General features: G+C 56.1%; 2 protein-coding genes across 3 annotated transcripts; one reads left to right on the top strand and one right to left on the bottom strand.

Annotated features, from left to right (window-relative positions):
- Positions 1 to 9,057: 9,057 nt before the first annotated feature.
- Positions 9,058 to 12,241, bottom strand: GPR3 (G protein-coupled receptor 3). The gene is made up of 2 exons (XM_006739544.3): positions 12,150 to 12,241; positions 9,058 to 11,074 (listed from the first exon to the last, which is right to left on the bottom strand). The coding sequence occupies exon 2, from the start codon at positions 11,067 to 11,069 to the stop codon at positions 10,077 to 10,079; it is 993 nt and encodes a 330-aa protein (XP_006739607.2). The 5' UTR covers positions 11,070 to 11,074; positions 12,150 to 12,241; the 3' UTR covers positions 9,058 to 10,076.
- Positions 12,242 to 18,467: 6,226 nt separating this feature from the next.
- CD164L2 (CD164 molecule like 2) lies at positions 18,468 to 22,508 on the top strand. Of its 2 annotated transcripts, XM_031025325.2 has the most exons (6): positions 18,468 to 18,622; positions 19,107 to 19,274; positions 19,375 to 19,446; positions 19,981 to 20,025; positions 21,543 to 21,687; positions 22,204 to 22,508. In XM_031025325.2, exons 1-6 carry the CDS (start codon positions 18,535 to 18,537, stop codon positions 22,208 to 22,210), a joined length of 525 nt encoding a protein of 174 aa, XP_030881185.1. In that variant the 5' UTR covers positions 18,468 to 18,534; the 3' UTR covers positions 22,211 to 22,508. The 2 variants fall into 2 exon arrangements, with proteins under 2 accessions (XP_030881185.1, XP_006730853.1); XM_006730790.3 differs by lacking the exon at positions 22,204 to 22,508 and having other exon boundaries at positions 21,543 to 21,691.
- The last annotated feature ends 4,148 nt before the right edge of the window (positions 22,509 to 26,656 follow it).

The raw sequence follows: 26,656 nt of genomic DNA, 5'->3' as shown, positions 1-26,656 counted from the left end.
GGGACCCAGTCAGCCCAGAGGCCCTCTGGGCTCTATTTATGTGTATGCGCACCAAAAACAAAAACAAAACCCACATAAAACAACAACAACAAAAACCCCACTTCTTTAAACCCAGAGCCCTTTAAGATGATAAAGGACCCTTTGCAGGTAATTGTGTGTCTTTGGAATCCTGTAATTGTAGAATGCAAAGTTTAGTGATTTAAACTGGGCCGAGGTTGATGAGAGTGTGGGACAGTGGCTCATAAGGACTCTTAAGCGCTGAAGCCAAGGAGCCACCTCCCTTCCCTAGTCTGCCCAGCCCAGGGGACCTGCCCCCATTCCTGTGGCCCAGGGACCCAGCTTCCAGTCGGCATGTCAGAAGTGACTTGCGGCTTCACCCTGCTTGTGAGGACTACATTCCAAAGGAGCGGCCGCAGGGGGGGCGCAGGCTCTGCCATCCCTTGGAGGTCAGAGCAGCTGGCCCAAGCTCCAGCTCGCCTCCAGCGGAAGCTCAAGCGCCCTCAGAAACGACCCTGGCCAATGTCACCGCAGAGCCGAGGCGGTGTTGTCAGGGCTAATGTGAAATCTCTTCCCGTGGCGCCGGTCCTCCGGCTCTGCAGCGCCAGCTTGGACAGATTGAGGTCTCTGTGGCTTTGGTGACCCTGCTTAAGCATTCCCACCGTGTCCCAGCTTTGCTCTCGCCTGCCTCCCTCCGCAGCCCCCCTCACCTGACTTCGGGGCCTGGGGAGGGAGCCAGCGCCCCAGGGCGAGGGGCTTTTGCTCAGGAGAGATGTCAGGCCTCCTGGGGGCATCAGGCTTTGAGCTCTGCTGGGGTCCAGCAGACCTGGGACCAGGTGTCACTAGGAGATATGCCTCATTCTGTGCCTCAGTGAGGGCTAGGGAACAATTCTGTTATTGTATTAACTTGACTCAGTTAAGTCACTTGAGAAACTAACCAATTTTTACTTTCTGTCTAGAATGATGTACATGTAGGAGAGTCAGCTGTAATGCTCCCAAAGTGCCTTGTTTTCTCTGATATAAATATATTTATAAGGACCTATTCCAGTGGATTCTTGGGTGTGTTTGCCACATCGATTTTAGGGAGTGGGCATCTATGTAGTAGGGATACAGTCTGGAAGTGGGTCCTTCTCCCCTGAGGGTGGGAAAGGAGATTCCGTTAGAGATCTGGGAGGGTGGGGTTAAACCAAACCCCTGAGGTGACCCCTTCCTCTTCGCCCTGCTCCTCTTAGGCCCTTAGGAGGACGTCCAGTTTTTTAAAGCCCTGTGGCTCCAAGCCTGGTCTCCTTTGTTTCCCTGCCAGGCTCATGTGTGGACCACGTCAGCACCCCATGACCTGAGGATTCCATGTAACGATTTTATGTAATACATGCAAATATGTAAATGCCAACATTTTAAATAATTTGATAAATCTTTGTAGCTACTCAGCCACCTCTGGTGTGTGTGTGTGTGTGTGTGTGTGTGCGCGCGCGCGCGCGCACACGCACGCAACAAAGTGGAAGGGGACAACATCAATAGCCGCAGGTGGCGGCCTGAGCTCTGGAGGGAGGGCTTGTGTGGGCGGGCTCGAGGAGCAGGAGGCCTCGGGGTCTGGATGGTGCATCCTGCGTGGGAGGTGGAGGTGAAGGCTGGAAACCATTTGGGTTTAGGAGGAGACCCAAGTTGGGGGACTCAGAAGCCCAAGTCCCCAGGCCCTCCTCAGCTGGCGAAGGGTGTATGTGGGGACCAGGGGAGACACGCTGGTGGCCCCTCCGTCAGGCGGAAGAGCAGCACTGGCAGAATGCTGATGTTGCCTCCCAACATCTGGCTGGCATCTTGTCTGCCTCTCAGACCCAAGCAACTTACCTTAAATAGAATGATTTTCAGTGGAATCCGATAAAAAGTTCAGGCTGCTGTACACCCCCTCTCCTGCCTGGGAAGGCGAAGGGGCTGGGTTTCAATTCTGACCCAAAAAAATGACCTACCCAGGAAGCAACGGTTGTTCCGAGCACAGCTGCTGCGGGTGACTGTCCCTGGGGGTAATTTATGGGCAGACACCCAGTTCCAGTTCCGGGCCCAGCGGACGCAGTGGGGTGGCCCCGGGAGAGGGGCGGGGAGCAAGGTTGGTGACTCCGCTGGTCACGCCTGCTGTTCGGGGAGAGAGGCACCCACTGGCGTCCCAGGAGAGGGGGCAGAAGTTTTGAATTGTCAGCAACTGCTGCGCCAGGCGCGCTGAGCTCATCGCTGGAGGTGGGGGTGCAGGGGAGGGGGCGCGGGAGCCGGCTCGCCCCGCCGGAGCCCCTCGCTCCACCCTCCGGCTCAGGCCTCTGTTTAGTCAGCACTTGGCTTCCCGAGGCCGGTGACTGACAGGCAGCCAGACGCCCGCCCTGGGAGAAGACAAAATGGTGGTGTCGGGAGCCGCCCTTGCTGGGGAAGTGGAGGGGAGGAATGTGGTTCTGGGAAGCAGGCGGCCGCAGCTTAAATTCCGGCTCCTCCGCTTGGGAGCTGTGACCCCGCGCTTCACCTCTCAGGGCTAATCCTGAGAAGAATGAGCATGTGCTGAGTGCCTACTACCTGCCCAGGACTGCACGCGCTCCATTTCGGCCCTAGGAGGGAAGGGTCTCATTGTGCACGTGAGAAAAACAAGTTCGGAGGTCGAGTCGCCGCAGACCGTGCAGCTGGCCGGGAGCGGAGCCACACCTCAAAGCCCGGTCTCTCTCAAGCCTGACATCGTGCTCTGTCCGCCATGCAGCCTCAACGGCTTTCGGGTTCTCTCCCGTCCGGAACCACGGGGTTCGGTGTCCGAGGGGGCGTGTTACGCTTTCCCGTCCTGCTCTACCCCACCCTCTGGCGCCCACTTTTACGGGGCACCGTTATTTGTGCTCCCGCTTTGAAATCAAGTGGGCCGGCCTGAGGGCCCGACTGTCCTGGACCCTGAAGTTGGAAGGACCTCGCACCCTGAGCTGCCTGGGAACAAAGTGGGTTTCCCACGTGCGGGCTGGGGCTTCCCACAGACACACGGTGCTCAGGGCACGGGGCGCACATTCAGCCACAAAGACCCGGAGACACACACAAGGCGACACCTAACACGTGAGCGGGCACACACGGGATCCCGGGCCCAGGGACACGTGCACACTCCGTACACGGAGCCCTGCCCTTGTGCAAACAAGGACACAGACCGGCACACAGTTACAGGAACACATCATCGCAGGCGAGCCTCACTCGGTCCTCGCCGGCCCCCCGCCTTCGCGCTGCCGCCGCCAGCTCCTCACTGCCCCCTCCTGGCCGCCCAGGGACCAGGGCAACCTGGCACCATTTCCTGCGAGTTCGCCTCTGGGGTGGTTGTCCGCTAGCTCCCTTCGTAACGAGGCTGGGAGCAGTTTCAGGTGCTCCTCATAGTCCCTCCGCCCCAGGAGATAAGGGTGTCTAGAGGGAGGTCTGAAGCTGGAGGACAAAAAAAAAAAAAAAGAAAAAGAAAAAAGGCTCTCACACCCAAAGGAATCTCTGGCGGTAGAATCCTCAGTACAGTGGTGGCGGGAGTCCTGCATAGCCCCGCTCCCCCTTCAGCAGGCAGCCCCCCGCCCTTACCTCGGGAACTGTGCACGCACCTGCTCCCACTGTATACATATTTAAAGAGAAGCAGACTTCCTGGCCAAGAGGTCAGAGGTCAGGTCTTCCAGCTCGCAGGTTGCTGCTCCCTCTCTGGGCTTCAGCTGCCTCACCTATTCAATGAAGAGTTAAGTTGACCATGATGTACGTGACCCCTCCACCCTGGAGTCGCACCGTCTTGGGAAATAACACCTCTCCCAAAAGTAATGTGCCTGAGTAAAGCACATCCATAAACACGACCCCATGCATGCTTCAGGCCAGTCCTGGGAGGATTACCAACCAAAGCTTTTTAGTGCTATTTTACAGCTGAGGAAATGAGGCACAGAGAGGCACAGCAACTTACCCAAGGTCACACAGCAAGTTGGCAGCAGGCATGGACTTAGAAATCCTCTTCTTGTGGGCCCCAAGCTGCCTACAAGAGAGTAGAACTCTCCCTGTGGGCTCAGGCCCAGAGCCAAGGAGACAGGAACAACAGAGACTAAAGCCAGAAGCTCCGCCCCTCCTTTTTTTTTTTTAAAGGTTTTTGTTTTGTTCTGTTTTGTTTAGTAATCTCTATACCCAACATGGGGCTTGAACTCACAACCCCGAGATCAAGAGTCTCATGCTCCACTGACTGAGCCAGCCAGACGCCCCAGAAGCTCTGCCCCTCTGCTTGGAGCCCTGAAGGCTGAGGGGAACCCAGCGGAGGTCCCAGGAGGCTGGGAAACGGCCACTTGCACCCTGGTGGGTTCCACCACTCCCCACCCTGACCAGCAGCCTGCGCACACCTTGCGCTTCCTCTGCAGAACCGGAGGCGGGCTAAGGAGGGTTCTCCCTGCTCGGTGGCCACCGGTAGCTTGTTCATCAAGTTACCACACACGTGAGTGGCGTGTGCATGCATGCCTGGACTCCACGGGTGCGCACTCACATGTAGATGCATGTTCATATATGCCTACAAGTACACTGAGGCACATATTCAGAGGTCTGGGTAACACGTAAGTGTGCGTGCTTGCAAGCCTGTATGCCTATGACTGCATTCGTGTGTTCAGACGAGGTGTGTTTGGATGTACGCGTATAAGTGGTTCCTGTGTATCTAGCAGGTAAAATATGTACGTGTCAGATGTTGTACATGTACTGGGTTTGTTCACGAATGTACTTGGGTATGTGCAGATGTTCACATGCATTTGTGTAAAAAAGTGGAGTGAATCATGTCCATGCACGTGACTGGTGAGTGTGTGTAAGTGTGTGTGCCGGGAAGGCTTCACATGACTGTGTACACACGAATCATAGGGGTGCCCTCAGCAGAGACTGTGATGTCAGTGTTCCCCTAAGCCCTGGCATCGGGCCTGCAGTGCTGGCTCCAGCCAGGCCCGGGGCTTACAGCACCCCCACCCCACCCCCCGCACTCTATTCCCCAGACCCATCCTGCTTGGCCAATTTGCAGCCTCTCGCTCCCAGCTCCCGAGAAGGCCTGCAGCAAAGTCAAGGGGCTGGTGGCCAATTAGCGAGGGGGTTAATCAGGGATCTGGGGACCCCTGGGGGGCGGGAAACCGAAGGCAGGCGCTGAGGTTGGCAGGAGCCCTTGCTGCCTGTCATGGGGGTGGGGGAGGGGAGAGACGGGAGGGGAGGCTGAGCCAGCCTGGTGGCTGGAAACGGAGCGTCTGCCTGTGAATTCCTGACTGCTGAGCACTGATAGCAGCGGGGAGCCTGTGTGACTGTGCGTGCAAAGGGGCATATATACATGCATTCCTGTCCTTGAACGTGGTCCTATATGCAAAGGTGTGTACCTGACCGGGTACCCTCTGTACATACGTGTGCAGTTTTGTGTCTGTATACATGTGGGTGTGCGATGGTGTGCAAATGGGTCTGGGTATGCAAGCATGTCTGGACCCATGTGCACACACGTATACAAGGGTAAGTCTGTGTGTGCATACTCGTGTGTGCAAGCGTGTGTACACACACTGACGAATGTGCTTCCGCATGCAAACGTGCACATGAAGTTGACGTGGTCTGTTAACAAGTGGGCAGTGATATCTGTGTGTGTACCAGTGTGCAGATACACCTGGGTCTGGATGTATGTGCTTTGTGTGTGTTCTCTGAACGGCCTGCGTGTGCCCATGTGTGTGTACCCATAGGTCTGCACGCATACAGGTCTCAGCGTGTCAAGAGCTGGGGAATGTGGGGCTGGCGGGCTCCGGGCTCCAGGAGAGAATCTGACAGACGACCAGACTTGCCGCAGCCCCCAGCCCCGGGAGCCTGTTTTCCAGCCTGCGGAAGCTGTGAGCCCGTGAACTCATCTTATATTAATAGCTGCTGTCTCCTCACTTATTGCAGGGAGAGGCGGTCATGGCCCCAGCGGGGGCTCAGCATTCGGGGCTCCTCCCCTCCCCCACACAGGACCTGGGAAGAAGGGAAAGAAAGATGGGCCCTAGAGCCTACCCAGGCAGGAAGGCAGGGCTCTGGGCCCCTGCCCTTGCCTCCCCCGAGCCACTGCCCAGCTCACCTCCCAAGCCTCTGTAGCTGGTGGGATCAGGTGTGGGGTTGGAAAAGTGTCAGGGGCTTGGACACTCCCCACCCCAAAATACACACACACACACACACACACACACACACGCACCAGGCATCTACTGCCGAGTAGCTCCGGGCTGAGTACCAGATGAATCTGAGGCGGAAAGAGACATAGAAGTCTTCAGTTTGAGAGGGCAGGCATGTTCCTTCTCTCGGGGACCCTCAGTTGGAGGGGGACACACAGCCTTGCCTTCAGGGGCCCCTAAGGGCAAGACTTCTCTATAATATTTACTCGAGAAGTATAGCAAGCTGTGTTGTATGAACCACATCTTCATGGCCATGGGAAGACTTAGCTAAGGAGGCTTCCTGGAGGAAGCACAGGGTAGGGGTGCAGGGAGGACCTGAGCTGTAGCTACAGAATCCCTGGAGGAAGGAGAAGCCAGCCAACTCCACCACACACATAGGCTTCAACCCGAGGAACAGATTGAGATCTCCCTCAGGTTGGGCCCAGGACCGAAGGCAGAGAGACCCTAGATACGGGCTCCCAGAAACGCCCCAGATCCACCATACTACCATACCCAGGCAAAAAGAGGAGGGCCCGCAGCATGGAGGCCTACCACAGGCCCTCCCAGACAAAAAGCATTAGGCTCTGCTGAGCTCTGAAGCCAGAAGCTGGGAGGGGGAGGCAAAGGGCCAAGCCTGCCCAGAACAGTGTGGGCACCTGGACCCTCTCCTTCTGGTTCCCCCTAGTGCTCCTTGGGAACATGGGTGAGGCAGCAAGGAGGCCCTTCTTCACACCGCCCCTCCCAGAGATCTGTGGGTAGCTTGGAGACCCCCAACTTCTCCCTAGCCTGGGAACAGGGCTCCCTGCCCGGGGTTTCCTTGCTTGCTGTTTCTGAGTTGCTCTTGAAACTCACTCCCTTACCCAGGATAGAAACAGATTTGGAGTCAAATGGATCTGAATTCAAATCCCAGTTCAGCCCTTTACTATGTGACTCTAGGCAGATCAGTTGTCACCTTCAGTAAGGCCTTTCTTGGGAGCCCTCATTTAAGGCTTACATGTACTCCCTGTGCCCCTTCCCTACTTTATTTCTCTCCCAGGACTCTGAACTCTCTGACATTGCCAAATCTGAAACTTGTCTCTTTATTACTGTCTCCCCTATGAAATTTACATCCACAAGGATGGCAGTGAATGAATGAGGGCCTCTCAGAGCCTCAACTTCCTCTTCTGTAAGATGGGGAGAACAATAATACCACCCAAAGGGCCATGGTGATGTGTGAAATATTTGGGCCAAAGCTTGGCATGGGGGAGGTGCTTGCTGAGTGGGTGTCTTTTTCCAGGGACCTTCCAGGAAGGCGGGGAAAGAAGGCCCCACCTGACCTGGTGGGCCACACCCTGCTTTGTATTTGGACTGGAGCTGTGTGTAGCTCAGCCCAGGTCTGCCTTCCACCGGCTCTGACCCAGCCGCGGTTGGCAGCTCCACTCCCCTTGGAGTCCTGTGGCCAGTGTTGGGGAGGAGCCTTGAACACTAGGTGAAAGAGCTCTAGCCAGGAAAATGGAGAAAGACTGGAGTCCTAGCCTGGCACAGCTGTATGGGCTTGAGCAAGTGACTGTTCTTCTTCAGGCCTCAGTCTCCCTGTCTGTACAATGGAAGAGTATTCTAAGGGTCCCATCTCCAGGCTTTGCCTTCCTGGGAGGCTTGGGAGGCTGGGAGGCTTTGCTAGTCAAGAAACGGCTTCCTCTTTAGCCACACTTCCAAACCTGCTCCTGCCCTTGCCTGGTGAACATACTCCTTCTGGTTCCAGAACACCCACACTCAGGGACCTGCACACTTACATCCTCAGATGCACACACTTAACCATCACTCACCTTTGGATAGAAAAGAAGCTCTTCCAGCTTCAGAATGACCATACTTCATCCAACCTCCTCCCAAACGTGGCCTCTGGCTCTGAGAATGAACCCCAACACAAATCAGGGACCAGAATGTCCTAAGCCCCAGACTTGGGAAGGAAGGAGAGGAGAGGCCATTGGCTAATAGAGCACAGGTTGTGGAAAAGGATGTTCCCTTGGGCCAGTCACTAACCCTCCCTCGGCCTCAGTTTTCTCAGCTATAAAATGGAGAGGGTACTATCTGTGCCATGGGACGCTAGTGCAGCCTAAACGAGGTCACGCATGCAGCCCCCCTGGCGTAGTATCTGTAGCACACAGCAAACACCCACAGTTAGAAGGGGCTGTTATTGGGCGCCTGGGTGGCTCAGTTGGTTAAGCGACTGCCTTCAGCTCAGGTCATGATCCTGGAGTCCCGGGATCGAGTTCCGCATCGGGCTCCCTGCTCGGCGGGGAGTCTGCTTCTCCCTCTGACCCTCCCACCGCTCATGTGCTCTCTCTCTCAAATAAATAAATAAAATCTTTAAAAAAAAAAAAAGAAGGGGCTGTTATTAAGGAAGTGGAAATGCTTCGAGCATATACTTCGTGCCAAAGCTCCAGACAAAAGCGCACGTGGACATTCTCAACCTGAGAAGGGTCTAGCACCCTGATTTCTGTCCTCAGGATAACGTGGGGTCCTTGGGACGCCTGGGTGGCTCAGTCAGTTAAGAGTCTGCCTTCAGCTCGGGTCATGATCCCAGGGTCCTGGGATCGAGTCCCACATCAGGGCCCATTGCTCAGCGGGGAGCCTGCTTCTCCCTCTGCCTCCCGCTCACCCTGGTTGTGCTCTCTCTCTCCCTCTCTGACAAGTAAATAAATAAAATCTTAAAAAAAAAAAAGTTGGGGTCCTTGCCTGGAAGTGCCCGGGTCTGAGCAGAGGGGCCCATTAGGTTGGCCTGCCAGCCACACTCCACCCTGGGTCTCTAGCTTTCCCAGATCCCTCAACAGGCTCCCAGGCCTGACCTAATTCCCTCCCATTCCAGGCTCCCCCCACATCAGGCCCCCTCCACCCCCTCCACACATTGAGACAGAAACATACTTATCACAAAATCGTTTTTTTTTTATTGAGCGATGGGTCAGGGATCGGAATAGGGACGCACTGGAGGCCATGCCCCGGTTGGCAGAGGGGTCAGGTGTTGGCTCACACCCTGCCTCCTCTAGGGCACCGCAGGGTGGGGCCTGGCCCCCAGGTCCTGGCTGTGGCGCTGGATGCCAGGCTGGAGTGGAGTTGGGGTGGAGCAGCGTCTGGTCCCGGCTGCCTGGCTGGGCTGCAGTTTCCCCCAAACGGCCACCAGAGGGCAGCCGGCCCCCAGCGCAGAGGAATTCTCGGTTGCTCAGGTGATGGCTTCTTAAAAAAATAAAAAACCAGAGGCTGGTGTGTTCTCCCAGCAAACCCGAGAGGGGCGGGCCCGGGGAGAAGGCTCTGGTTTCTATGATCTCTTCGATAAAAAATAAGCAAAAATAATAACAAAATACGTGGTTTCTCTTTCTCCCTTTCCCCCCTCTAAGAACTGAGGTCAGCAATGGGGGTGTGGGGACTGGGGGTACCCTGGTATGGCCTGGATTTCAAGGTGTGGGTCTCTTCCCCTTACCGCCCATAAATAAATAAGTAAATAAATAAATTATAAATAGATACTCTTTTTCTATGTGCACATATATATAGATACATTTTTCTTTCTTTCTCCTATCTAGGCAACTGAGTGACTAACCTCTCTGACTCTTTAGCTCAGAAACCCAAAAGTACAGTGACATGATTAAGGTCGAGGGGGAGGGGGAGATTAGGGACTTGGAATGGCACTGTAAATCACCCAGCAGCATTCTGGAACTCCAAGCCAGCTGGGCTCTGGGACATTTCTGAGTGGAACCTCAGCCACCTGAACATTCTAGAACCGTGGAGCCAGCTGGGCCCTGTAGGGATCTGGACAGAATCCTGTGAAATATCCAATGTCCTAGAACTCCAGAACCAGCTGGGTCTTGGGGGGTGTGGAGCTGGGGGGGTGGGTTGGGACAAAGCCCTGGAGGGCCTAACATTCTGGAATTCTGTAGCGATCAGGGCTGAAGGGTCACCAGCGTATGACTAGACATCACTGGGGGAACGGGACCGGAAGGGGATCTTGGAAGAGGAGCAACAACAGCAAATGGCCCACAGCACCTTCTGCACGTCCTGGTTGCGGAAGGCGTAGATGATGGGGTTGATCATGGAGTTATAGGTCGCAGGGAGCAGGGTGAGATAGGTGTAGAGGGGTGGGGAGTGGGCATCCCCCAGCAGGCAGTAGACAGTGAAGGGCAGCCAACAGGCGGCAAAGGCGCCAAGCACCACAGCCAGGGTGGCAATGCCCTTTCGGGTGGCCACGTAGTGGGAGGCGGGCAGCAGATGCCGCTGGAGGGCAATCTGCTGGGCATGGCGGCAGACGATGCGGCAGATCTGGGCATAGAGCTGCAACATGACGCCAAACACCATGAAGAAGGCAATGGCCAGGACCACCAGATGGTTCTTGGAGAGTGGATATACCACGCCGCATGTGGCCCGGGCATCCAGACAGTTCCAGGCCAGCACAGGCAGCAGCCCCAGGCCCAGTGCGCCCCCCCACACTAGGGCCAGCATCACATAGGTCCGAGTCACTGTTGTCTCTGAATAGTAGGTGAGGGCGTTGTACAGAGACAGGTAGCGATCGACGGTGATGGCCAGCAGGCCGCCCACACTGGCAGTAAAGGCCGTGGCCAGCACGCCAACCAGCACCAGGCTCATCTCCGCCGAGCCGATGCAGAACACAGCAGCAAAGTGCAGGACCAGGCCCAGGCCTGCCAGCAGGTCGGCCACAGCCAGACTGCCCACCAGCAGGAACATGGGGGCACGGAAGGTGGGAGTGCCCACGATGATGGCCACCACCAGCGCGTTCTCACAGCTCACCAGAGTGCCTGAGATGCACAGCACCACATCCCAGGCCCTGGGTGAGGGCAGTGGTGCGGCTGGGCCTGTAGGCCCTTCTGCTGAGCCCGCGCCGCTCACATTCACGTTGCCTGAGCCAGCGGAGAGCCAAGCCAGGGGGCTGCCTGCACCCCACATCATGGTACCTGTAGGAGAAAAGCCCTGTGAGAAGTTGGCAGGGCTGGGTGCTGGGTGAAGGGGTCTGGATGGGAGGAGGTGCCCCTCAGGATACATTCTGAGTGTCTCCTTGTGATACCTGGCTGGGTCCCAGTGCCTTGTCCCCCAATCATGCTCCAAGGGCTCCTTCCAGGATACCTTTGTCTCCCCCTGCCCCCCACACCCCCACGCCAGCAGGGGCCTATTTTCCTATAGCTGTCCTGGGTCTCTCCACTCTCCCTTCCAACTCCCTGGGTCCCACAGGGCTCTTTCTCCCACGTGTGTGACCTGCGGAGAACCAGATGAAGGACTACCATAAGTGGATGGGGGTTCCCTAGGATCCATGAGAAGCCGGGTAGGCCCAGGACTGGGGAAGGGAAACACATCTCTAGACTGAGGGTAGCTCTGCTCCCTCCCCATCGGGGAGGATGACGCTCAGTTTCTGAGGCTTGCCAGACCCCTCACGATTCTCCGTATTGCCAGCCCGAGGCTCCGCCCCCAGAGAATGCGCGTGAAGCTCCCGCCAGCCCCCACCCTGCACTCCCAGGGTAACACCACCTAGGAACTCTGCCCCACCCCAGCACACACGGGCCCAGACTTCTGTCCTCGCCAAACGCCTCTTTCGGCCTGAACCTCTGGGTCTTTGGAACAGACACCCTCTGCTGGAGGCCTGGATCTCTGAGTCCAACCCCTCCTTCTGCTTGGACACCTGGATCTTGGGCCTGACCTCGCATCCTGCCCGTATGTCTGGATCCCTAAGTCAGCCACCTCCTCCTGCTCGGACACCTGGGTCCCTGCCTCAGATGACTCCTGCCAGCCCAATCTCAGAGGACCAATCTCAGAGGGCCTTGGGCCTTGGAGGAGAGAGCACCCCACGCGGGGTCACCCAGCTGACGGCTGTCAGCACCCGGACCCTGGGTCCCCGCCTGCTAACCCAGATTCTGGGTTCCGGGTCTCGACCTCCGACCTCTGCCGGCCGCTGGAAGCCTGTCCGCCGGCCCCGCGCCCCAGCATCCTGCGTGCCCTTCCGGATGCCTGGTGCCTGCGGCGGGGCCCACTACTCACCTCTCGGGACCTGGTGCGGCCGGGCCGCGGGGAGGCTCTGCTCGGGTCCGGGCAGCGCAGGGTTTGCGCGGACCCCGAGAAGCCCCCGCGGCCGCGGGAGCAGCAGCGTGAGTCACCCCGCCCCGCCCCCGGCCCCCGGTTCGGTGACGTCAGCGGCCCGGCCGGCCAATGGGTGCGTCGCGCCGGGGCGCAGCGCGCGTCGCGAGGCATAGTAATGAGGCCTCGCACCGCCCGCTCCCCCATTCATAAAAAGCGACCGTGGCCGCGGCCCCGCCCCCTCCTCACTCGGCCCGCGCTGTCCTTGACGCGGCGCCCTCTGCGGGCCGGGGTTTCGGGGGGCGCCGGTGGGAGAGCCTTGGAGAAGTCTTAGGGAGGTTTCGGGGAATGTGTAAGGGCAAGCAGAAAGGGGCCCCGGAAAGGCTGTGGGGGTGATGGGACCCTCAGGTGGCAGAGACGGACGGAATTCGGGTGACGGAGACCGAGTGATGAGGCTGAATGGGCGTCCTCGGTGAGGATGACGGGGGCTGCCAAGATGATGGGGCCCGGAGGTGATGGTGACAGCAGCACGAGGGAGCAGGGAAGTGGGTGGCAGTGACAGTATGAGCATGGTGACAGGATCTTGGGGGATGGTGGCCATGGGACGCTGCCATAGAAAGGGAAGCCCCCAGGGCAACTTTGGCAGTGTCAGGGTGACTGTGACGTGATGGGGCTCAGGGATCCCAGGGTGGCAGAGGCGGTGGCAAGGGAAAGGGAAGATGGAGTGTCCAGATGATAGGACTTCAGGTCACAATGACCCTGTCACAAGTGCTGAGGTACTGAGCAGACAAAACAAAGCGAAGAGGGTTGTAAGGTCCTGGCATGAAGATACCGGGGGACTGTGGTGAATGAGCCCCAGGGTGAGAGGGAGAGGGTAGAGGGTCTGGACTGACGGTGACCAGGCAGGTGAGGTGCTGCCAGGGCAGGTCCTCGTGATGCTGGGGCTGGGATAAGGAGCTGGGTGACGTCACTCATGTTAGCCCGATAGCGCCCTCCCAGCACGGGAGGGGTGGGCCTGGAAAGATTTCAAAACCTGAATTATTTATTCAAGGATCTGGAAAGGCAGCAGGGTTGGGGGGGGGCACTTCCCCGAAGCAGCAGGAGAGGGGGAGCCGGGAAGAACTTGGAAGCAGAAAACCTGGCAGCGCAGTCCCCAGGGCAGGCCCCTATCACAACCCCCATCTTAGGCATCCTGGCAGGGTAGGGTATGGAGAAGGAGCTCCGTCTTCCCCAGCCCTGCCTGTCCTTTGTCCCAGGGACATACACCAGCCCAGCTGACTTTTCCAGGGGTGACAGATATGCCCAGGGGGAGAGGAACTGGCTGCTTCTCCTTCCTCTGTCTCTAGCTTTGATCTTCAATGGAATCATCCAGGCCTGTGGGATGGGGGTGGAGGGCAGGGATCAGGTTAGGGCTTAAGGAAACCAGAGGGGCTCAGATCCCAGGCCCCACTGACTTCTCCCCCCACCATGGCACCACTGTAGTTCCCTCAGTCAGTGTGGTGCAGCGGGAAGGAGGTGACAGGCCAGTGGCAGGGTACAAGGGAAGAGGAGAGGCTAGGGACTAGGGAAGATGATGCATTTCAGCTTGGATGTGGTGAGTTGAGGGTGGAGGTGGTCAAATCCTAGTTCCTCCATTCCCTCGCTGTGTGACTTTGGGTGAATTTCTTAGGCTCTTTGTGCCTGCTTTCTCATCTGTAGGAGAAGGATAATGTTCGTATCTACCTCAGGACTGGTGGGAGGGCCTGGCACGTTCTCGGCACTGGCTTGCTGGCTACCAGTAGTATATCAGGCGGGAGGAGGACGCCTGGGAGGCACAGGTGTGCAAGTAGGCATTGAGTTTCTAGGGGTAGAAGATAGCACTCTGGGCAGGGAGCACAGAGAGAGGAGAAAAGCCCCAGGGAAGGCTGCCATTGAGGGCACAGACTGCAGATGAGTGTGTCCTTGCAAAGGGTCCTGGGCTTCCCTCCGCCTAGAACCCCTTCACTTCATTCAGGCCTTTGCCTTCAAGTCACTTCTTTTTTTTTTTTTTTTTTTTTAAGATTTTATTTATTTATTTGACAGAGAGAGACACGGCGAGAGAGGGAACACAAGCAGGGGGAGGGGGAGAGGGAGAAGCAGGCTTCCCGCTGAGCAGGGAGCCCGATGCGGGGCTCGATCCCAGGACCCCGGGATCATGACCTGAGCCGAAGGCAGACGCTCAACGACTGAGCCACCCAGGCGCCCCTTTCAAGTCACTTCTGAAGCAGGCTTCCCTGACCTCCATCCTAGATTACCCCCTCCCCTCCATCCCTCTCTCCCCCCTTTCCTTGCTTTATTATTTCTCAGAGCTTAGCATTCCTAAAATTATGTTTATTCATGTATTCTCTCTTTTTTTTAAGATTTATTTATTTATTTGAGAGAGCGAGAATGAGAGAGAGAGAGTACATGAGAGGGGGGAGGGTTAGAGGGAGAAGCAGGCTCCTCGCCGAGCAGGGAGCCTGATGCGGGACTCGATCCCGGGACTCCAGGATCATGACCTGAGCTGAAGGCAGTCGCTTAACCAACTGAGCCACCCAGGCGCCCCCATGTATTCTCTTTTTTACTACGTGCCGGCCCTGCCAGAATAGAAGCTCCATGAGGGGAGAGACTGTTCTGTTCTGTACTACTACATTCAAGACCTGGCATTGTGGTAGGTGTTCAACAAATACTCGTTGACCGGGTGCTTAAAGTAAAAAGCAGCGTCTAGAGAAAGAGGAGAGTAGTGATATGCGCAGTGTGGAGAAAGGTGGGGGCGCCAAAGAGAGAGCATACAGGGGCAGCAACCCCCCAGAACTCAGGTGTCCGCTCTCTTCCCCATCAGAGCTGGGTCCCAACAACTGCCCCGCAGGTCTCTGGGATGGGTGAAGGTGGCTGGGAGGTTGGCAGGGAAGAGCTGTATGAGAGACTATCTTCTGCTATTCTGAGTGGCAGTAATAGTTTCTTTCTTTCTCTCTTTCTTTTTACAAATGTTCATAGTTTATTAATCCTCTCATGAAAAGTCTGCACAATCACCATAGATAAAGTGACTGCAGAATCTTTACTCCTTTTGGCCTGCACCAGCCTTGGCCTATGCGGTGCCCTGACTTTCTTCATTCTGTTCTCATGTCCCACTTGCTGTTTTCTTGAGGTCTTTTTCTTCTCATGCAGACCATGTCTTGCAAGGCTGTCTTTGGGTTCATTTTTCTTTCATAATCCAAGGAATTGTAAATCATGCCCAAGCCAGCTGCTGTGCCACCACCAACATGGGGTTCTGACTCCGGATATAAAGATGACATCTGGTGTGGTCTTGTCCATTTTGGCTAGTTTTCCCCCAAGTTCTGCCTTAGGTACTGTTGCCTTCTCAGGGTGAAGAACATCAGTGACCACGTTTCCACTAAAGTAGTTGGTTGGCTAAAACTTCCTGATCCAGACAGCCACAGTGTCATTCAAGATGGAAGCTGATCAGGAGGCAGCCAGGGAGAAAAAGAGTGCAGTAATATTTCCAGCCATGAGAAACCCCAGACACCCAAGAGACTCAAGTGAAGCTATGGATTTTCCCATGGGCACTCCCTCCATGCTTCAAAACTGCCCTATGCCAATGGGACAATGGAGGCCTTCACTGCCAACTGGGTCTCTCTTCCCCAAAGATCTGCTATCTAGAGAAAGGGCTGTCCCTTCCTCTTCTCTCCTCCTCATGCCCTCTGCCCTACCTCCTTGCTTCCTCCCCACCACTGATACCCTGTCCAGTCCTTCCCACCTACCAGGTGCCAGACCAGATCCCAGGGCTTACAACAACCCCACATCCCCATTTCATAGGTGAAGCCTAGAGAAGCTGAAAGACTTGCCCCCAGTCACACAGTAAATGGCAGAGCTGGGATGTGAAGCTGGTCTACCTGTAACCAAATCCAGTGTGCCTTCCATTCTATCCTAAACATCACCATCTCCCCAGAAGGGGCTGCGAGTGAAGTTTGACCAGGGCGGACAATACCTGCAGTTCCCCCACGTGGCCACCAGGTGGCTGTGAGCAGGCCATTCCAGGTAAGACTTCTTCCTTTACCATTCTCTCTTCAGTCTGGGGAATCTCACGGGCCTAGGCTCTCATGGAAGATGGGTGTGTGTCTGAGGCACAGATAATACCCACACAGGCCCCCTGTCCAAGCCCCAAGAATCTGGGCATTGTCAGTACACACATTCTTAGCACAGACCCATTTGTTCATTCAGCCAGTATTCACTGACAATTCCCTGGGCTTTGAGTGGGTGCTACGGACAGAGAGATGATCTGGCCACATCCCTGCATTTTCTTTTCTTTCTTTTTTTCTTTTTTAATTCTTTATTTTTTTTAAGTAAACTCCATGCCACACATGGGGCTCAAACTCACAACTCCAAGATCAAGAGTTGCATGCTCTACAGACTGAACCAGCCCGGCGCCCCCACATCCCTGCATTTTCAACGTTCAATAAATATTTATTGAGCACGTGCTACTTTCCAGGCATGGTTCTAGGCACAGAGGACAAGGCAATGAACAAAAATCCTTGGCTTCTTCACAAAGCATCCATTCTGATGGGGAAAGATGGACAATCTACAAATAAACACTTAATATGATATTAAGTAGGGGGTCCTTGAGGATCTCACAGACCAGAAGAACAGACAAATGTACACGGTCACAACATGATACAATCTGGTTATTTAATACGCACCTACTTAGCACTTAAGTGTAGAGGGAGTTAACTACAGAAGAAGATAAACATGGTTCCTGCCTTCATAGAAATTACAGCCTAGGATACAAAAGAGTAATTAATTATACATTTGATACATGTTTTGAAGCAAAAAGGAAGTATCATGAGTGGGGAAAAGAAATGGGTCGGTTTTAGGGGCCTGAGACACACTCAGGTGGAGGTGCCCAGGAAGCAGATGGACCCATTGGATCCTGGGTTCACATCCTGGCCCCCCTCATTGTAGCTGTGTGCCCCTGGGCAGGTGATTTTACTTCTTTTTTTTTTTAATTTATTTATTTATTTTAGTAATTTCTACACCCACGACCCCAAGATCAAGAACCACATGCTTGAGGCGCCTGGGTGGCTCAGTTGGTTAAGCGACTGCCTTTGGCTCAGGTCATGATCCTGGAGTCCCTGGATCGAGTCCCACATCGGGCTCCCTGCTTGGCGGGGAGTCTGCTTCTCCCTCTGACCCTCCCCCTTCTCATGGGCTCTCTCTCTCTCAAAAAAAAAAAAAAAAAAAGAACCACATGCTCTTCTGACTGAGCCTGCCAGGTGCCCGATTTTACTTCTGAAGCCCACAAACTGGGGATAACAAAAGCCATGCCTAGAGGGTAGTCGTGGACATTAGATGAGAAGCTGCAAGTAAAAGCTCTTAGTGGAATGTATATTCTGCTAAAAGTGGTCAATAGTATGAACTATGCATTATTAGTTATAGGTGGCAGCTGGGGAGGGAGCACTGAGCAGGAGATGGAGATATGAGACCTGATGGCTTTCAGATCGGAACCGATGGCAGAGGAATGGCTAAAATGACCCCAGGAGAGGTGGAATAGGTCTCAGGAGGGAATCGTGCCACCAGGGAAGAAGAGGGGGAAGGAGGAAAAGGAGGGGCAACAGAGAAGGGGAAAGAAAGTGGAAGTGAAGGGTGGGGGAGAAAGAGGAGGTGCTAAGGAACCCGAGAAGAAGCTCCAGAGGGGAAAGAACCAGAAGAAGCCGGTACCAGGGCAGTTGAGGCCGAAGGGAAGGCTGGGGAAAGCCCCAATTGTCCTACTAATAATGAGACCAATAACTTGGTCGGAGGGTGTGGTGGGAGGCTGAGGGGCAGAAGAGAGTAAGGTGAAAGGGTGAAGCGAGGTGGGCAGTCTAGAGGCCAGCTGAAGCCAGTCCAAAGGGCGTGGGGCCTAGTTGGGTTCACTCGACAAGGCCCGGCCTGCGGGAAAGTGACCTCGCTTGGAATCCAGATTTTGCCACTGTGACCTCCACCTACTCACTCACCTTTTCTGAGCCTTAATTTCCTCACCTGTGAAGTAGGGATACTAACTACCGAGCGGAGTTTTCGTGAAGCTGCTGGTGGATGCTCCCAGGACCAGGTGTGCTACTACACCTGGATCCCGCCCCCTTTTGTCCGAGCCCCGCCCCAGATCGCCGAACCGAGCTCCGCCCCGCCGCGCCCACTAGCCACGCCCCCGACGACCGGGCCCCACCCCGGCTGAGCCTCTGGCCCCGCCCCAGAATGACCACGCCCACCTGGCCACGCCCAGGTTGCCTGGGTCTCGCTCCCCACATCCCAGCGGAGCCGAGTCGGGGAGGGACGCACTACACCAGCTCTCCGCCGACCCCCGGGCCTCGCCCCGCCCATGGCCGCGCCGGGACCCCGCGCCTTACGGGTCGCGCTCTGCGGCGGCTGCTGCTGCCTTCTCCTGTGTGCCCAGCTCGCTGTCGCCGGTAACGCGGACCAGGATCTGGTTTGGAGGCCCAGCCCGGGCAGGGGCAGGCAGAGCCTACCTTCATCCAGCCGCCTCTTCTGGAGCGGTCTGGGCTGGGGGGCGGGGGGCTGGGGGGGACTTTCCAGAGAGTTCAGGGCTCCAGCGGTGGGTGAAGGGGGTTCTCGCCATGTGTGGAGCATCCGTATGTAATAGGCTCCAGGTGTGGGGGATTAGAGGCTTCAGGTGTTTGGAGGGGACCCCAGGTGTGTCTGGAGGTGTCAGCTCCTCATCTATCAGGGAACCCCAGGTGTATGCAAAGGGAAGGGACTCTGGGTGAATGTGGGGGAGGTTGGGGGTGTGTGTAACCATGTGTTTGTGGAAACTCCAGGTGTGTATTGGGCCTTAGGGGATCCAGGTGAGTGTATGTGTGCAAAGGGGTGAGAGCCACAGTAGTGGGGAAGGGGGGGTGCAGCTCAGTTTCAAGGAGTTGCTCCTACGCCCAGGTAAAGGAGCTCGAGGCTTTGGGCGGGGAGCCCTGCTCCGCATGAACATCTGGCCAGCTGTCCGAGGGGCCTGCAAACAGCTCGAGCTCTGTGAGCATTGTGTGGAGGGGCACAAAGCACACAACCTCTCTGGCTGCGTGTGGGAGCAGTGTCGGCCAGAGGAGCCAGGTACGGAGTTGGGCCCTCCCCAAATCGAGTGCCCCTAGTTCTGAACCCCAGGGCCTTGGCACCTCTCCCCGTATCTCTCCCCTACACCTTCTCCCACCAGGACACTGTGTGGCCCAAGCTGAGGTGGTCAAGGAAGGTTGTTCTGTCTACAACCGCTCAGAGTCGTGTCCAGGTAAGGGGACTCCTGCTGGCCTAAGCCAAGTTGGAGAGAGGGGACTGAGGTGTCCCCAGCCAGAGCCTGCCCTCCAGGAAGGAATCGGCCTCTCTCGGGGAGCAGACAGTGCTCATGAACACCTGGGTCCAGTTTCAGTTCTGCCTTTAGCTCACTGAGAAGTCCCTCGCCCTCTCTGGCCTGTTTCCCCAGTTAAAAATTGGCACAGCCAAAGGATCCAGGACAGATGTGTGGAGGGCATGGAGGAGTTGGCTCGTCTAATTTAAAACACAGTGAGGACTTCCAAATCAGAAGTTCAGAAGGGAATGGGGGGAGGGCTTCCTGGAGGAGGTGTCATCAGAGATGACCCTTAAAGGTAGAGATGGAGAGAGGGCACATCTGGTGGAAGGAACCGTATGAACTAAGGCTTGAAAGCTGGACCTGGAACAGGGGGCCTGATCTGAGTCAGAAGTCCAGCTGGTGGCCTGGGCTGGGGTCTTGGTGGGAGTCAGGGAGTGGGAGGGCTGATTTAGCATGGATTCCCTGTCTTTCCAGCTGCCCACCACTACCCCACCTATGAACCAAAGACAGTCACAACAGGTAGGTGCTACCTGGGGGAATGGGAGTGGTGGGAGGACTAGAGGTGCCAGCAAAGACAGCTGGGCTCAGGCACTGACCTGCCTGTGACCTCAGCCCTGTGACCTCTCCTGCTGAGACTGTTCCCACACCTGTAAAATGGGTTGCTGTGAGGATTTTATGAGCAGGTGTATAGAGCCTAGTTCAGTGTCTGATGCATAGAAAGTGATCAGGAAATGATGGTTCCTGTCCCTTGTCCCCAACACCAGTTCTGGGAGCTCAGGCTGACCCTCTCAGGACCTGCCCTCGGTGCTGAAGCGTGTATGGATGGCTCAGGTCGCCAATGAGGTGTACTCAGCAACTACCAAGGCAGGCTCCTGGCAGAGCAGAAGCAAGAACTCTGCCCCTTGATTCCCACTGCTTCTCAGGGCCTGGAGGTCACCAGGCTTGGTAGGGATGGCTGCAGAGGCTTTGGTTAATTAAAGCCAGAAACTTGATCTTAGAGGCTGAATTACTGATGGCTCAGCTCCTTCTGGCTGAGCCCCAGATCAGTCTTGGGTAGCTCATTTCTTCCCTCTCCTCCTTTTCCCCCAGTGTCCTTCTCTGGGGCTCCCTGAGCTGTAGCTGGGACCACCCTTTGCCTTTCATATTCTCAGACCCGCTTACACAAGCTATACCCTCCGAGAAGTAGACCTGGCTCCCAGCTGGGCTCCTCTCCACTGCCCCAGAATGATCTTCTGCCACCAGCCCTGCCCTGCCCTGGCACCTGGCCTAGGGCCTGAAATAGAAACCCTAGTGGGGGTTGATGGCTAACGTGGCACAGCTGGGAGTCACCCCGACAGCCTGGCAACCATGGGCCCTGAGATGGGGGGGTGGGAGGGTGGAAAGAGTCAGGGAGTGCTGTGTGACTGGCTCTGTCTTAACTGTGAGGTGACTTTGGACAGGTCTGGTCCTCAGAACCCAGCTTCTCCCTCTGACACACATCACCTAGTCTCCATTCATCCACTTGATAGGGTGTGAGCCTCCACTTCTTCCTTCTCTAAGGGCTCTGACGTCGGGTGACTCCAGGGTCTCGGGACTCAGGAGTCCTGAAAAGGGACGATATCATCTGCATCTGGGCTTTGAACCCTGAGACCCAAGGCCAAAAGAAGCTCTGAGCCGAAGGGGTCAGAGGCCCAGCTTCTGGGTCCATCCTCACCCTAGTGGGCCAGTGTGGGATAGGGAGGCTAGAAGGGAGCTCATCGCTCTCAGGACCATGCAGTCCTGAGCCCAGAGAGGATGTGAAAGACATCAAGCCACAGAGCAACCGGGAGCAGAGCCAGGGCTGGAGCCTAGCCCCGCCCCCCCGCCGCCCCCCTAGCCAGGCCCACCCCTGTCCCACCGGGCGCTTCCCACTGCCCACAGGATCTGGGCTGAACTTCTGAGCCTGCTGGTCAAGGCTCTCATTGTGAGGACTGGGGCCTCCAGGTAACCTGTGCTGGTTATTGGGGTGGGGTTGGGATCCTGGTCCACAGCAACCCGCTGTGACCTGCACCCTGCAGGGAGCCCCCCAGTTCCCGAAGCCCACAGCCCTGGCTTTGACGGGGCCAGCTTCATTGGGGGCGTTGTGCTGGTGCTGAGCCTGCAGGCAGCGGCCTTCTTCGTCTTACGCTTCCTCAAGGCCAAGGACAGCACCTACCAGACACTGTGAGTACCTGGCCAGCCAGCGGAGTCCCAGCTCACTTTCCCCACCCCACTCTTGCCCTTTGGGTCCCTTTTAGTGCCAGTGCACTGTCTTCTCAATGGGGCGGCCCTAAGGGCAATGTCTTCCTTCTGACGTCACCCATGTGAGCCACACTTCTCCCTCCTCAACGCGTGGGGTTCTCTCTGCCCCCTGTTGGCTGGGGCCAGGACTCAGCCTGGGCCCGTGTCTGAGAGCCCAGCTGAGCCGACCTGTCTTTGTCCCTCATGCTGCCAGCAGGGAGGAGAGCCAGTAGGTAATAGCCCAGGCAAGCCTTCGTTTTGTGGCTCTGTGGCTGGTTTTCCTCTAGGAAGGGGAGCTGCCCTGAGGCCCCCGTGTGCCGTGTGTGCGGTGGGGCGGGTCGCTGCAGCCTCCCTCAAAGTGTGTGCTTCCGGCCACTGCCTGCTGTCTGGGGGTGGGGGTCCTGAGCCCAGCTAGGCAGGGCCACTGCCCTGAGTGCCCTCTCTGTCTGGCCTCTGCAGAATCTGACCCCCCTTCAGGCCTGGATTCCGCAGGGGAAGGAGGACGAAGAGGCTGCCCTCTTGGCCCCCTTGTAGGCACTGGGGGTGGGAAAAACTTTGGCCACCAATGTCTGGCCCCTGTGGGCTATCAAGCAGGCTCGTGCTTCCTGTCCCGGGCCTGGTACCTGCAGCTGAGAGCATTCTTCGACCACTTCCTGTCTTATCCATCATGCCTGCAGGCCCCCTGCCTGGCACGGGGTCTGTGCCTGCCCCTTCCCACCCACCTGGCCTGGCACTGCCCCCAAATAAAAGAACTCTTTCCAGCACTGTGCTTCATGTCCTGTGTCTTGGGCTGTGTGTGGATCTGTGGGGGGTGGGGTATAGCCATCGTCCTCTCCTTAATGGGAACTCAGCCTTGGATTGCTACTATCACTTTTTTTTTTTAAGATTTTATTTATTTATTTGACAGAGAGAGAGAGCACAAGCAGGGGGAGCAGCAGGGGAGGGAGAGGGAGAAGCAGGCCCCCCCCGCCCCCAGCAGGGAGCCTGATGCAGGACTCATCCCAGGATCCCAGGATCATGGCCTGAGCGGAAGGCAGATGCTTAACTGCTTAACCGCTTAACCGACGGAGCCGCCCCATCACCTTTTAAAATATTTTCGTTTGTTATACGTGTTTAACGCTCCCCATCCCCCTGCCCCCCAGCCCTTTACAGATCAGTCTGTGGAGACTCAGAAAGGTAAGTACACTTGCTCAAGATCACCCAGTGGGACGGGGCAGGGCTAGGATTTGAATCCAGGTTTTTCTGACTCCAGAATAAGCAGAAGTTCAATTCTCCTGTAGAGGCATCTCCAGGCTCTCTCGGCTCCTAAAGTTAGGTCTCCACCCCAATGCCAAGGGGGAGATGCCCCTAGGACTCACAGCCATTTCTGCACTTCTGGCCTTCCTCACTCAGGCCCGCCCGGAAAGCCCCTGCCCTCCCATGCCCACCTCTTCCCCCAGCCCCCGCCCCCGCCCAGAAGTCTTCCCTGACTGAGAACACCCCCCACTGCTGCGCACTGCTGGAAACGGGGCGTGAGGCTAAGAGTGACAGCGTTATCTGATTTCATCCCATGATTGTCCGAGGAGGCAGAGGGGCCATAGAAGGTCGCGGTGGCAGCCGTGAGGTCAGCCTGGGGAGCCCGACTGCTCTGTGTGAACGGGGGGGAAGTGATTTCCCAGCTCTGGCTCTGCTTCCCCATCTGTAAAGTCGGGTGACAGCAGTGTCCATCTCGGTGGCACGTGGGGCAGACTCAGAGCAGGTGCACGTGCTCCATCCACATCCAGGGCAGGCATCACCCTTCCAGCTGTGTAGCCTGCACAGCCTTTGGCTTCTGCCTCCCCCAGGCCCAGCCTCCCTGCCCTCCAGCTGGATGGGCTCTGGGGGGGCTCTGGGGGACGCGGGGCCCACAAGCAGCTCCGGCTACTCCTCGGCCCCCCAGCTCACTTGCGCTGCCACCACCATGCAAAGAGTCCACCTCCTCACCCCTCCCCGCCCACCCCCATCAGAGCCCCCATCTCAGGCATCAGCCTCCCCTTCGAGCACCCCTCTCTCGATACTTGGATCTCCCTCTTGCTACCCAGCCTGTCTCGCTTTCTCTCTTCTCCGAGCCTTTGCACACGCAGTCTCTCCTGCCTGGTTCCCCCTCCCCGGCTTCCCCACCCAGCACTTAAGTTCAGGTGGGGAGAATGCCCATTTTTCCAGGGCTGAGGGAAGAAATGCCCCCACCTCCTTCTGGTTTTCCACTCAGTTAAGGACCTTTCTTTATCAGATGTTTGCTTTTTCCAAAGTAGTAAATGCCTGTAGGGAACACAAGGTCTATACAGAAATGGATATGAAGAGTGAGGAACACTTTCCCTGGGCCCCACTCCCCAGAAATAACTATGCTTAACAATATGTTTCAGACTCTTTTTGTAAATTTACAACATACATACACACATTCAGTGTTCTTAAAATACAAAGTTGGGATTGGGCTATACATATTGTTCCGCAACTTTGTCCCTTTCATTAGAGCTCAGATTTGCCCTATGACTTGTCCAGATGGTGATATTTTATTTGCCAGGATCCTATCAATGTTCAGTTGGGTCACTTCCATGTTGATTTTTTTTTAAAGACTTTATTAGCACAAGCTGGGGGAGAGGCATAGGGAGAGGGATAAGCAGACTCCCCATTGAGTGGGGATCCCAGGACCCTGAGATCGTGACCTGAGCCGAAGTCACACACTTAACTGACTGAGGCACCCAGGCATCTCCTTGTTGATTATTATAAACAGCACATAATTTTTTTTTAAATTAAGTAATCTCTATGCCCAACGTGGGGCTCAAACTCACGAGGCCAAGATCAAGAGTCACATGAGTTGCACCAACTGAGCCCGTCAGGTGCCCCATTAAAAAAAATTTATTATAAGTAACACATGGTGGGCGCCTAGGTGGTGCAGTTGGTTAAACATCGAACTCTTGCTTTTGGCTGAGGTCGTGATCTCAGGGTCGTGAGATTAAGCCCCACCTCTGGCTGCACACTCATTCTGCTTGAGATTCTCTCTCCCTCTCCCTCTGCCCCTCCCGCTCATGCTCTCTCTCTCTCTCAAATAAATAAATCTTTAAAAAAAAAAAAAAAGCACATGATAACTAAGCTTGTCTGTAGATCTTGGCACACCTGTGGGAGAGTTTGGGGAGGAGAGATCCCTGGAATTGAAATTTCACGATCTCAGAGAGTCCATCTCACGCATCCATCCTGTCTGGCACACTCGGCCTCTGCCTTCCTGACACCCCCTGCTACCGCCTCCCTCCCGGCCCCCACGAGCACTGGGCCTGGATAGAGAAGGCCTTCAGGGAAGGCTTGATGAACAAATGGCCAAGTGAATGGTTGAGTGCACAAACAAGCAAATGAGCCTTCCCTCTCCTTTGCTATCCCCTGAGGATTCTCCCCAGCTCAGACCTCAACCCTCACATCTGGACTGTGGCTGTTGCCTCCTCCCTGGCCTCCTAGCCTCGAGGCCTGCCGGGCACAGTCGCTGACTCAATGGCCTGCCTATATTAGCAACTATTTCCTAGGTGCTGTCAGGGTCTCCCCAACAGACTTGAGAGTGGGCATGAAGTCACTTTGCCGAGAGTGTGTCTCCCTGGTGGGGAGTTTGGGCAAAATCTCTGTGGCTCTGGGCATAGAGGTGCCAGAGAGTGAACAAGCCATGTTCTGTCTCTGGGCCTCGGTTTCTTCTTGTTTATTCATTCATTGAACCAATGTTTATTGAATGTCCGCTTTGTGCCAGCCCCATAACCCAGGGCCAATAATGCCTACGAGCCGGGCTGCGTAGGACCAGAGGCCACACACAAACCACACCCAGCAGGACTAGTGGAATGCGGCAGGTGCCCAACGGATGGTAGCCGTGGTCATAACACTTGACAAGGACCAGGGAGGGATCCCTGCAGGAGGTGGCGGGAGGCCTGGACCTCCACACACAGGTGGGGCTTCGCAGGGAGAGATGGAGAGGAGAGTATCCCACACGGAAGGCACAGAACAAGCAGAGGGGCAAAGGCGGAAAGCCCTATGCGAATCCAGAGGTCTGGAGAGATGGCTGCAGAGCCCCAGAGACCAGGATCAGAAGTCGGACTCCATCCCAGCCTCCAGGGCTGAGGGAGGAAATGCCTCTACCCTCTGCTGATTCTAGCCTGGGTGCGATGTCCCTCGGGAGTCAGGCTTCATGTTCTCCCATCAGCCTGGCCCCTTTATAAACTGGCATCTTCCCTCAGGGCACCAGCAAGATGGGCCTACTATGGACCCCATTCTACCTTTTTTTTTTTTTAAGATTTTATTTATTTATTTGAGAGAGAGAATGAGATAGAGAGAGCATGAGAGGGGGGAGGGTCAGAGGGAGAAGCAGACTCCCTGCTGAGCAGGGAGCCTGATGCGGGACCCGATCCCGGGACTCCATGATCATGACCTGAGCCGAAGGCAGTCGCTTAACCAACTGAGCCACCCAGGCACCCTCATTCTACCTTTTTGCTCCTCTTCCTTGGGAAGCTGGCCTGCCTGAGGACCCAGGGCCACCCCAGCTGCCCAGGGTCTAGGTTGCCCTCCCCACCAACCCTCACTCCTTCCCTGGGTGTCCTTCTCCCACCCAGGCGCATTAGCCTCAAGGAGCGGGGTGGGAGTTTGATCATCTGGGCTCTGCACTGTAAATTTATGCAAATAGATGCAAATGGTGCCAACCCTTGACCCTTGGCAGCTCTGGAGGTAAGGGTCCTGACAGCTGGAATCTGGGAGATGGAAAGAGAACCACAAAGGGGTCTGGAGGAGATATGCCCACTCCCCCATGCCCACCCTGTGGCCACCCAGCCCTGCATCTTCCTGCAGAACCCAGGGAACCGGAAGCCAGCAAAATTGTCCTCCTGCCCAGTTGTCCTGGAGCCCCAGGAAGTTGTGGAGAGAAAGGAGC

This window comes from Leptonychotes weddellii, chromosome 4 (genome assembly GCF_054177405.1).
Source record: "Leptonychotes weddellii isolate Sample4059 chromosome 4, ASM5417740v2, whole genome shotgun sequence".
Classification (NCBI taxonomy): domain Eukaryota; kingdom Metazoa; phylum Chordata; class Mammalia; order Carnivora; family Phocidae; genus Leptonychotes; species Leptonychotes weddellii.
The sequence above is the reverse complement of the archived record's forward strand: the minus strand, read 5'-3'. Positions and strand labels throughout refer to the sequence as shown.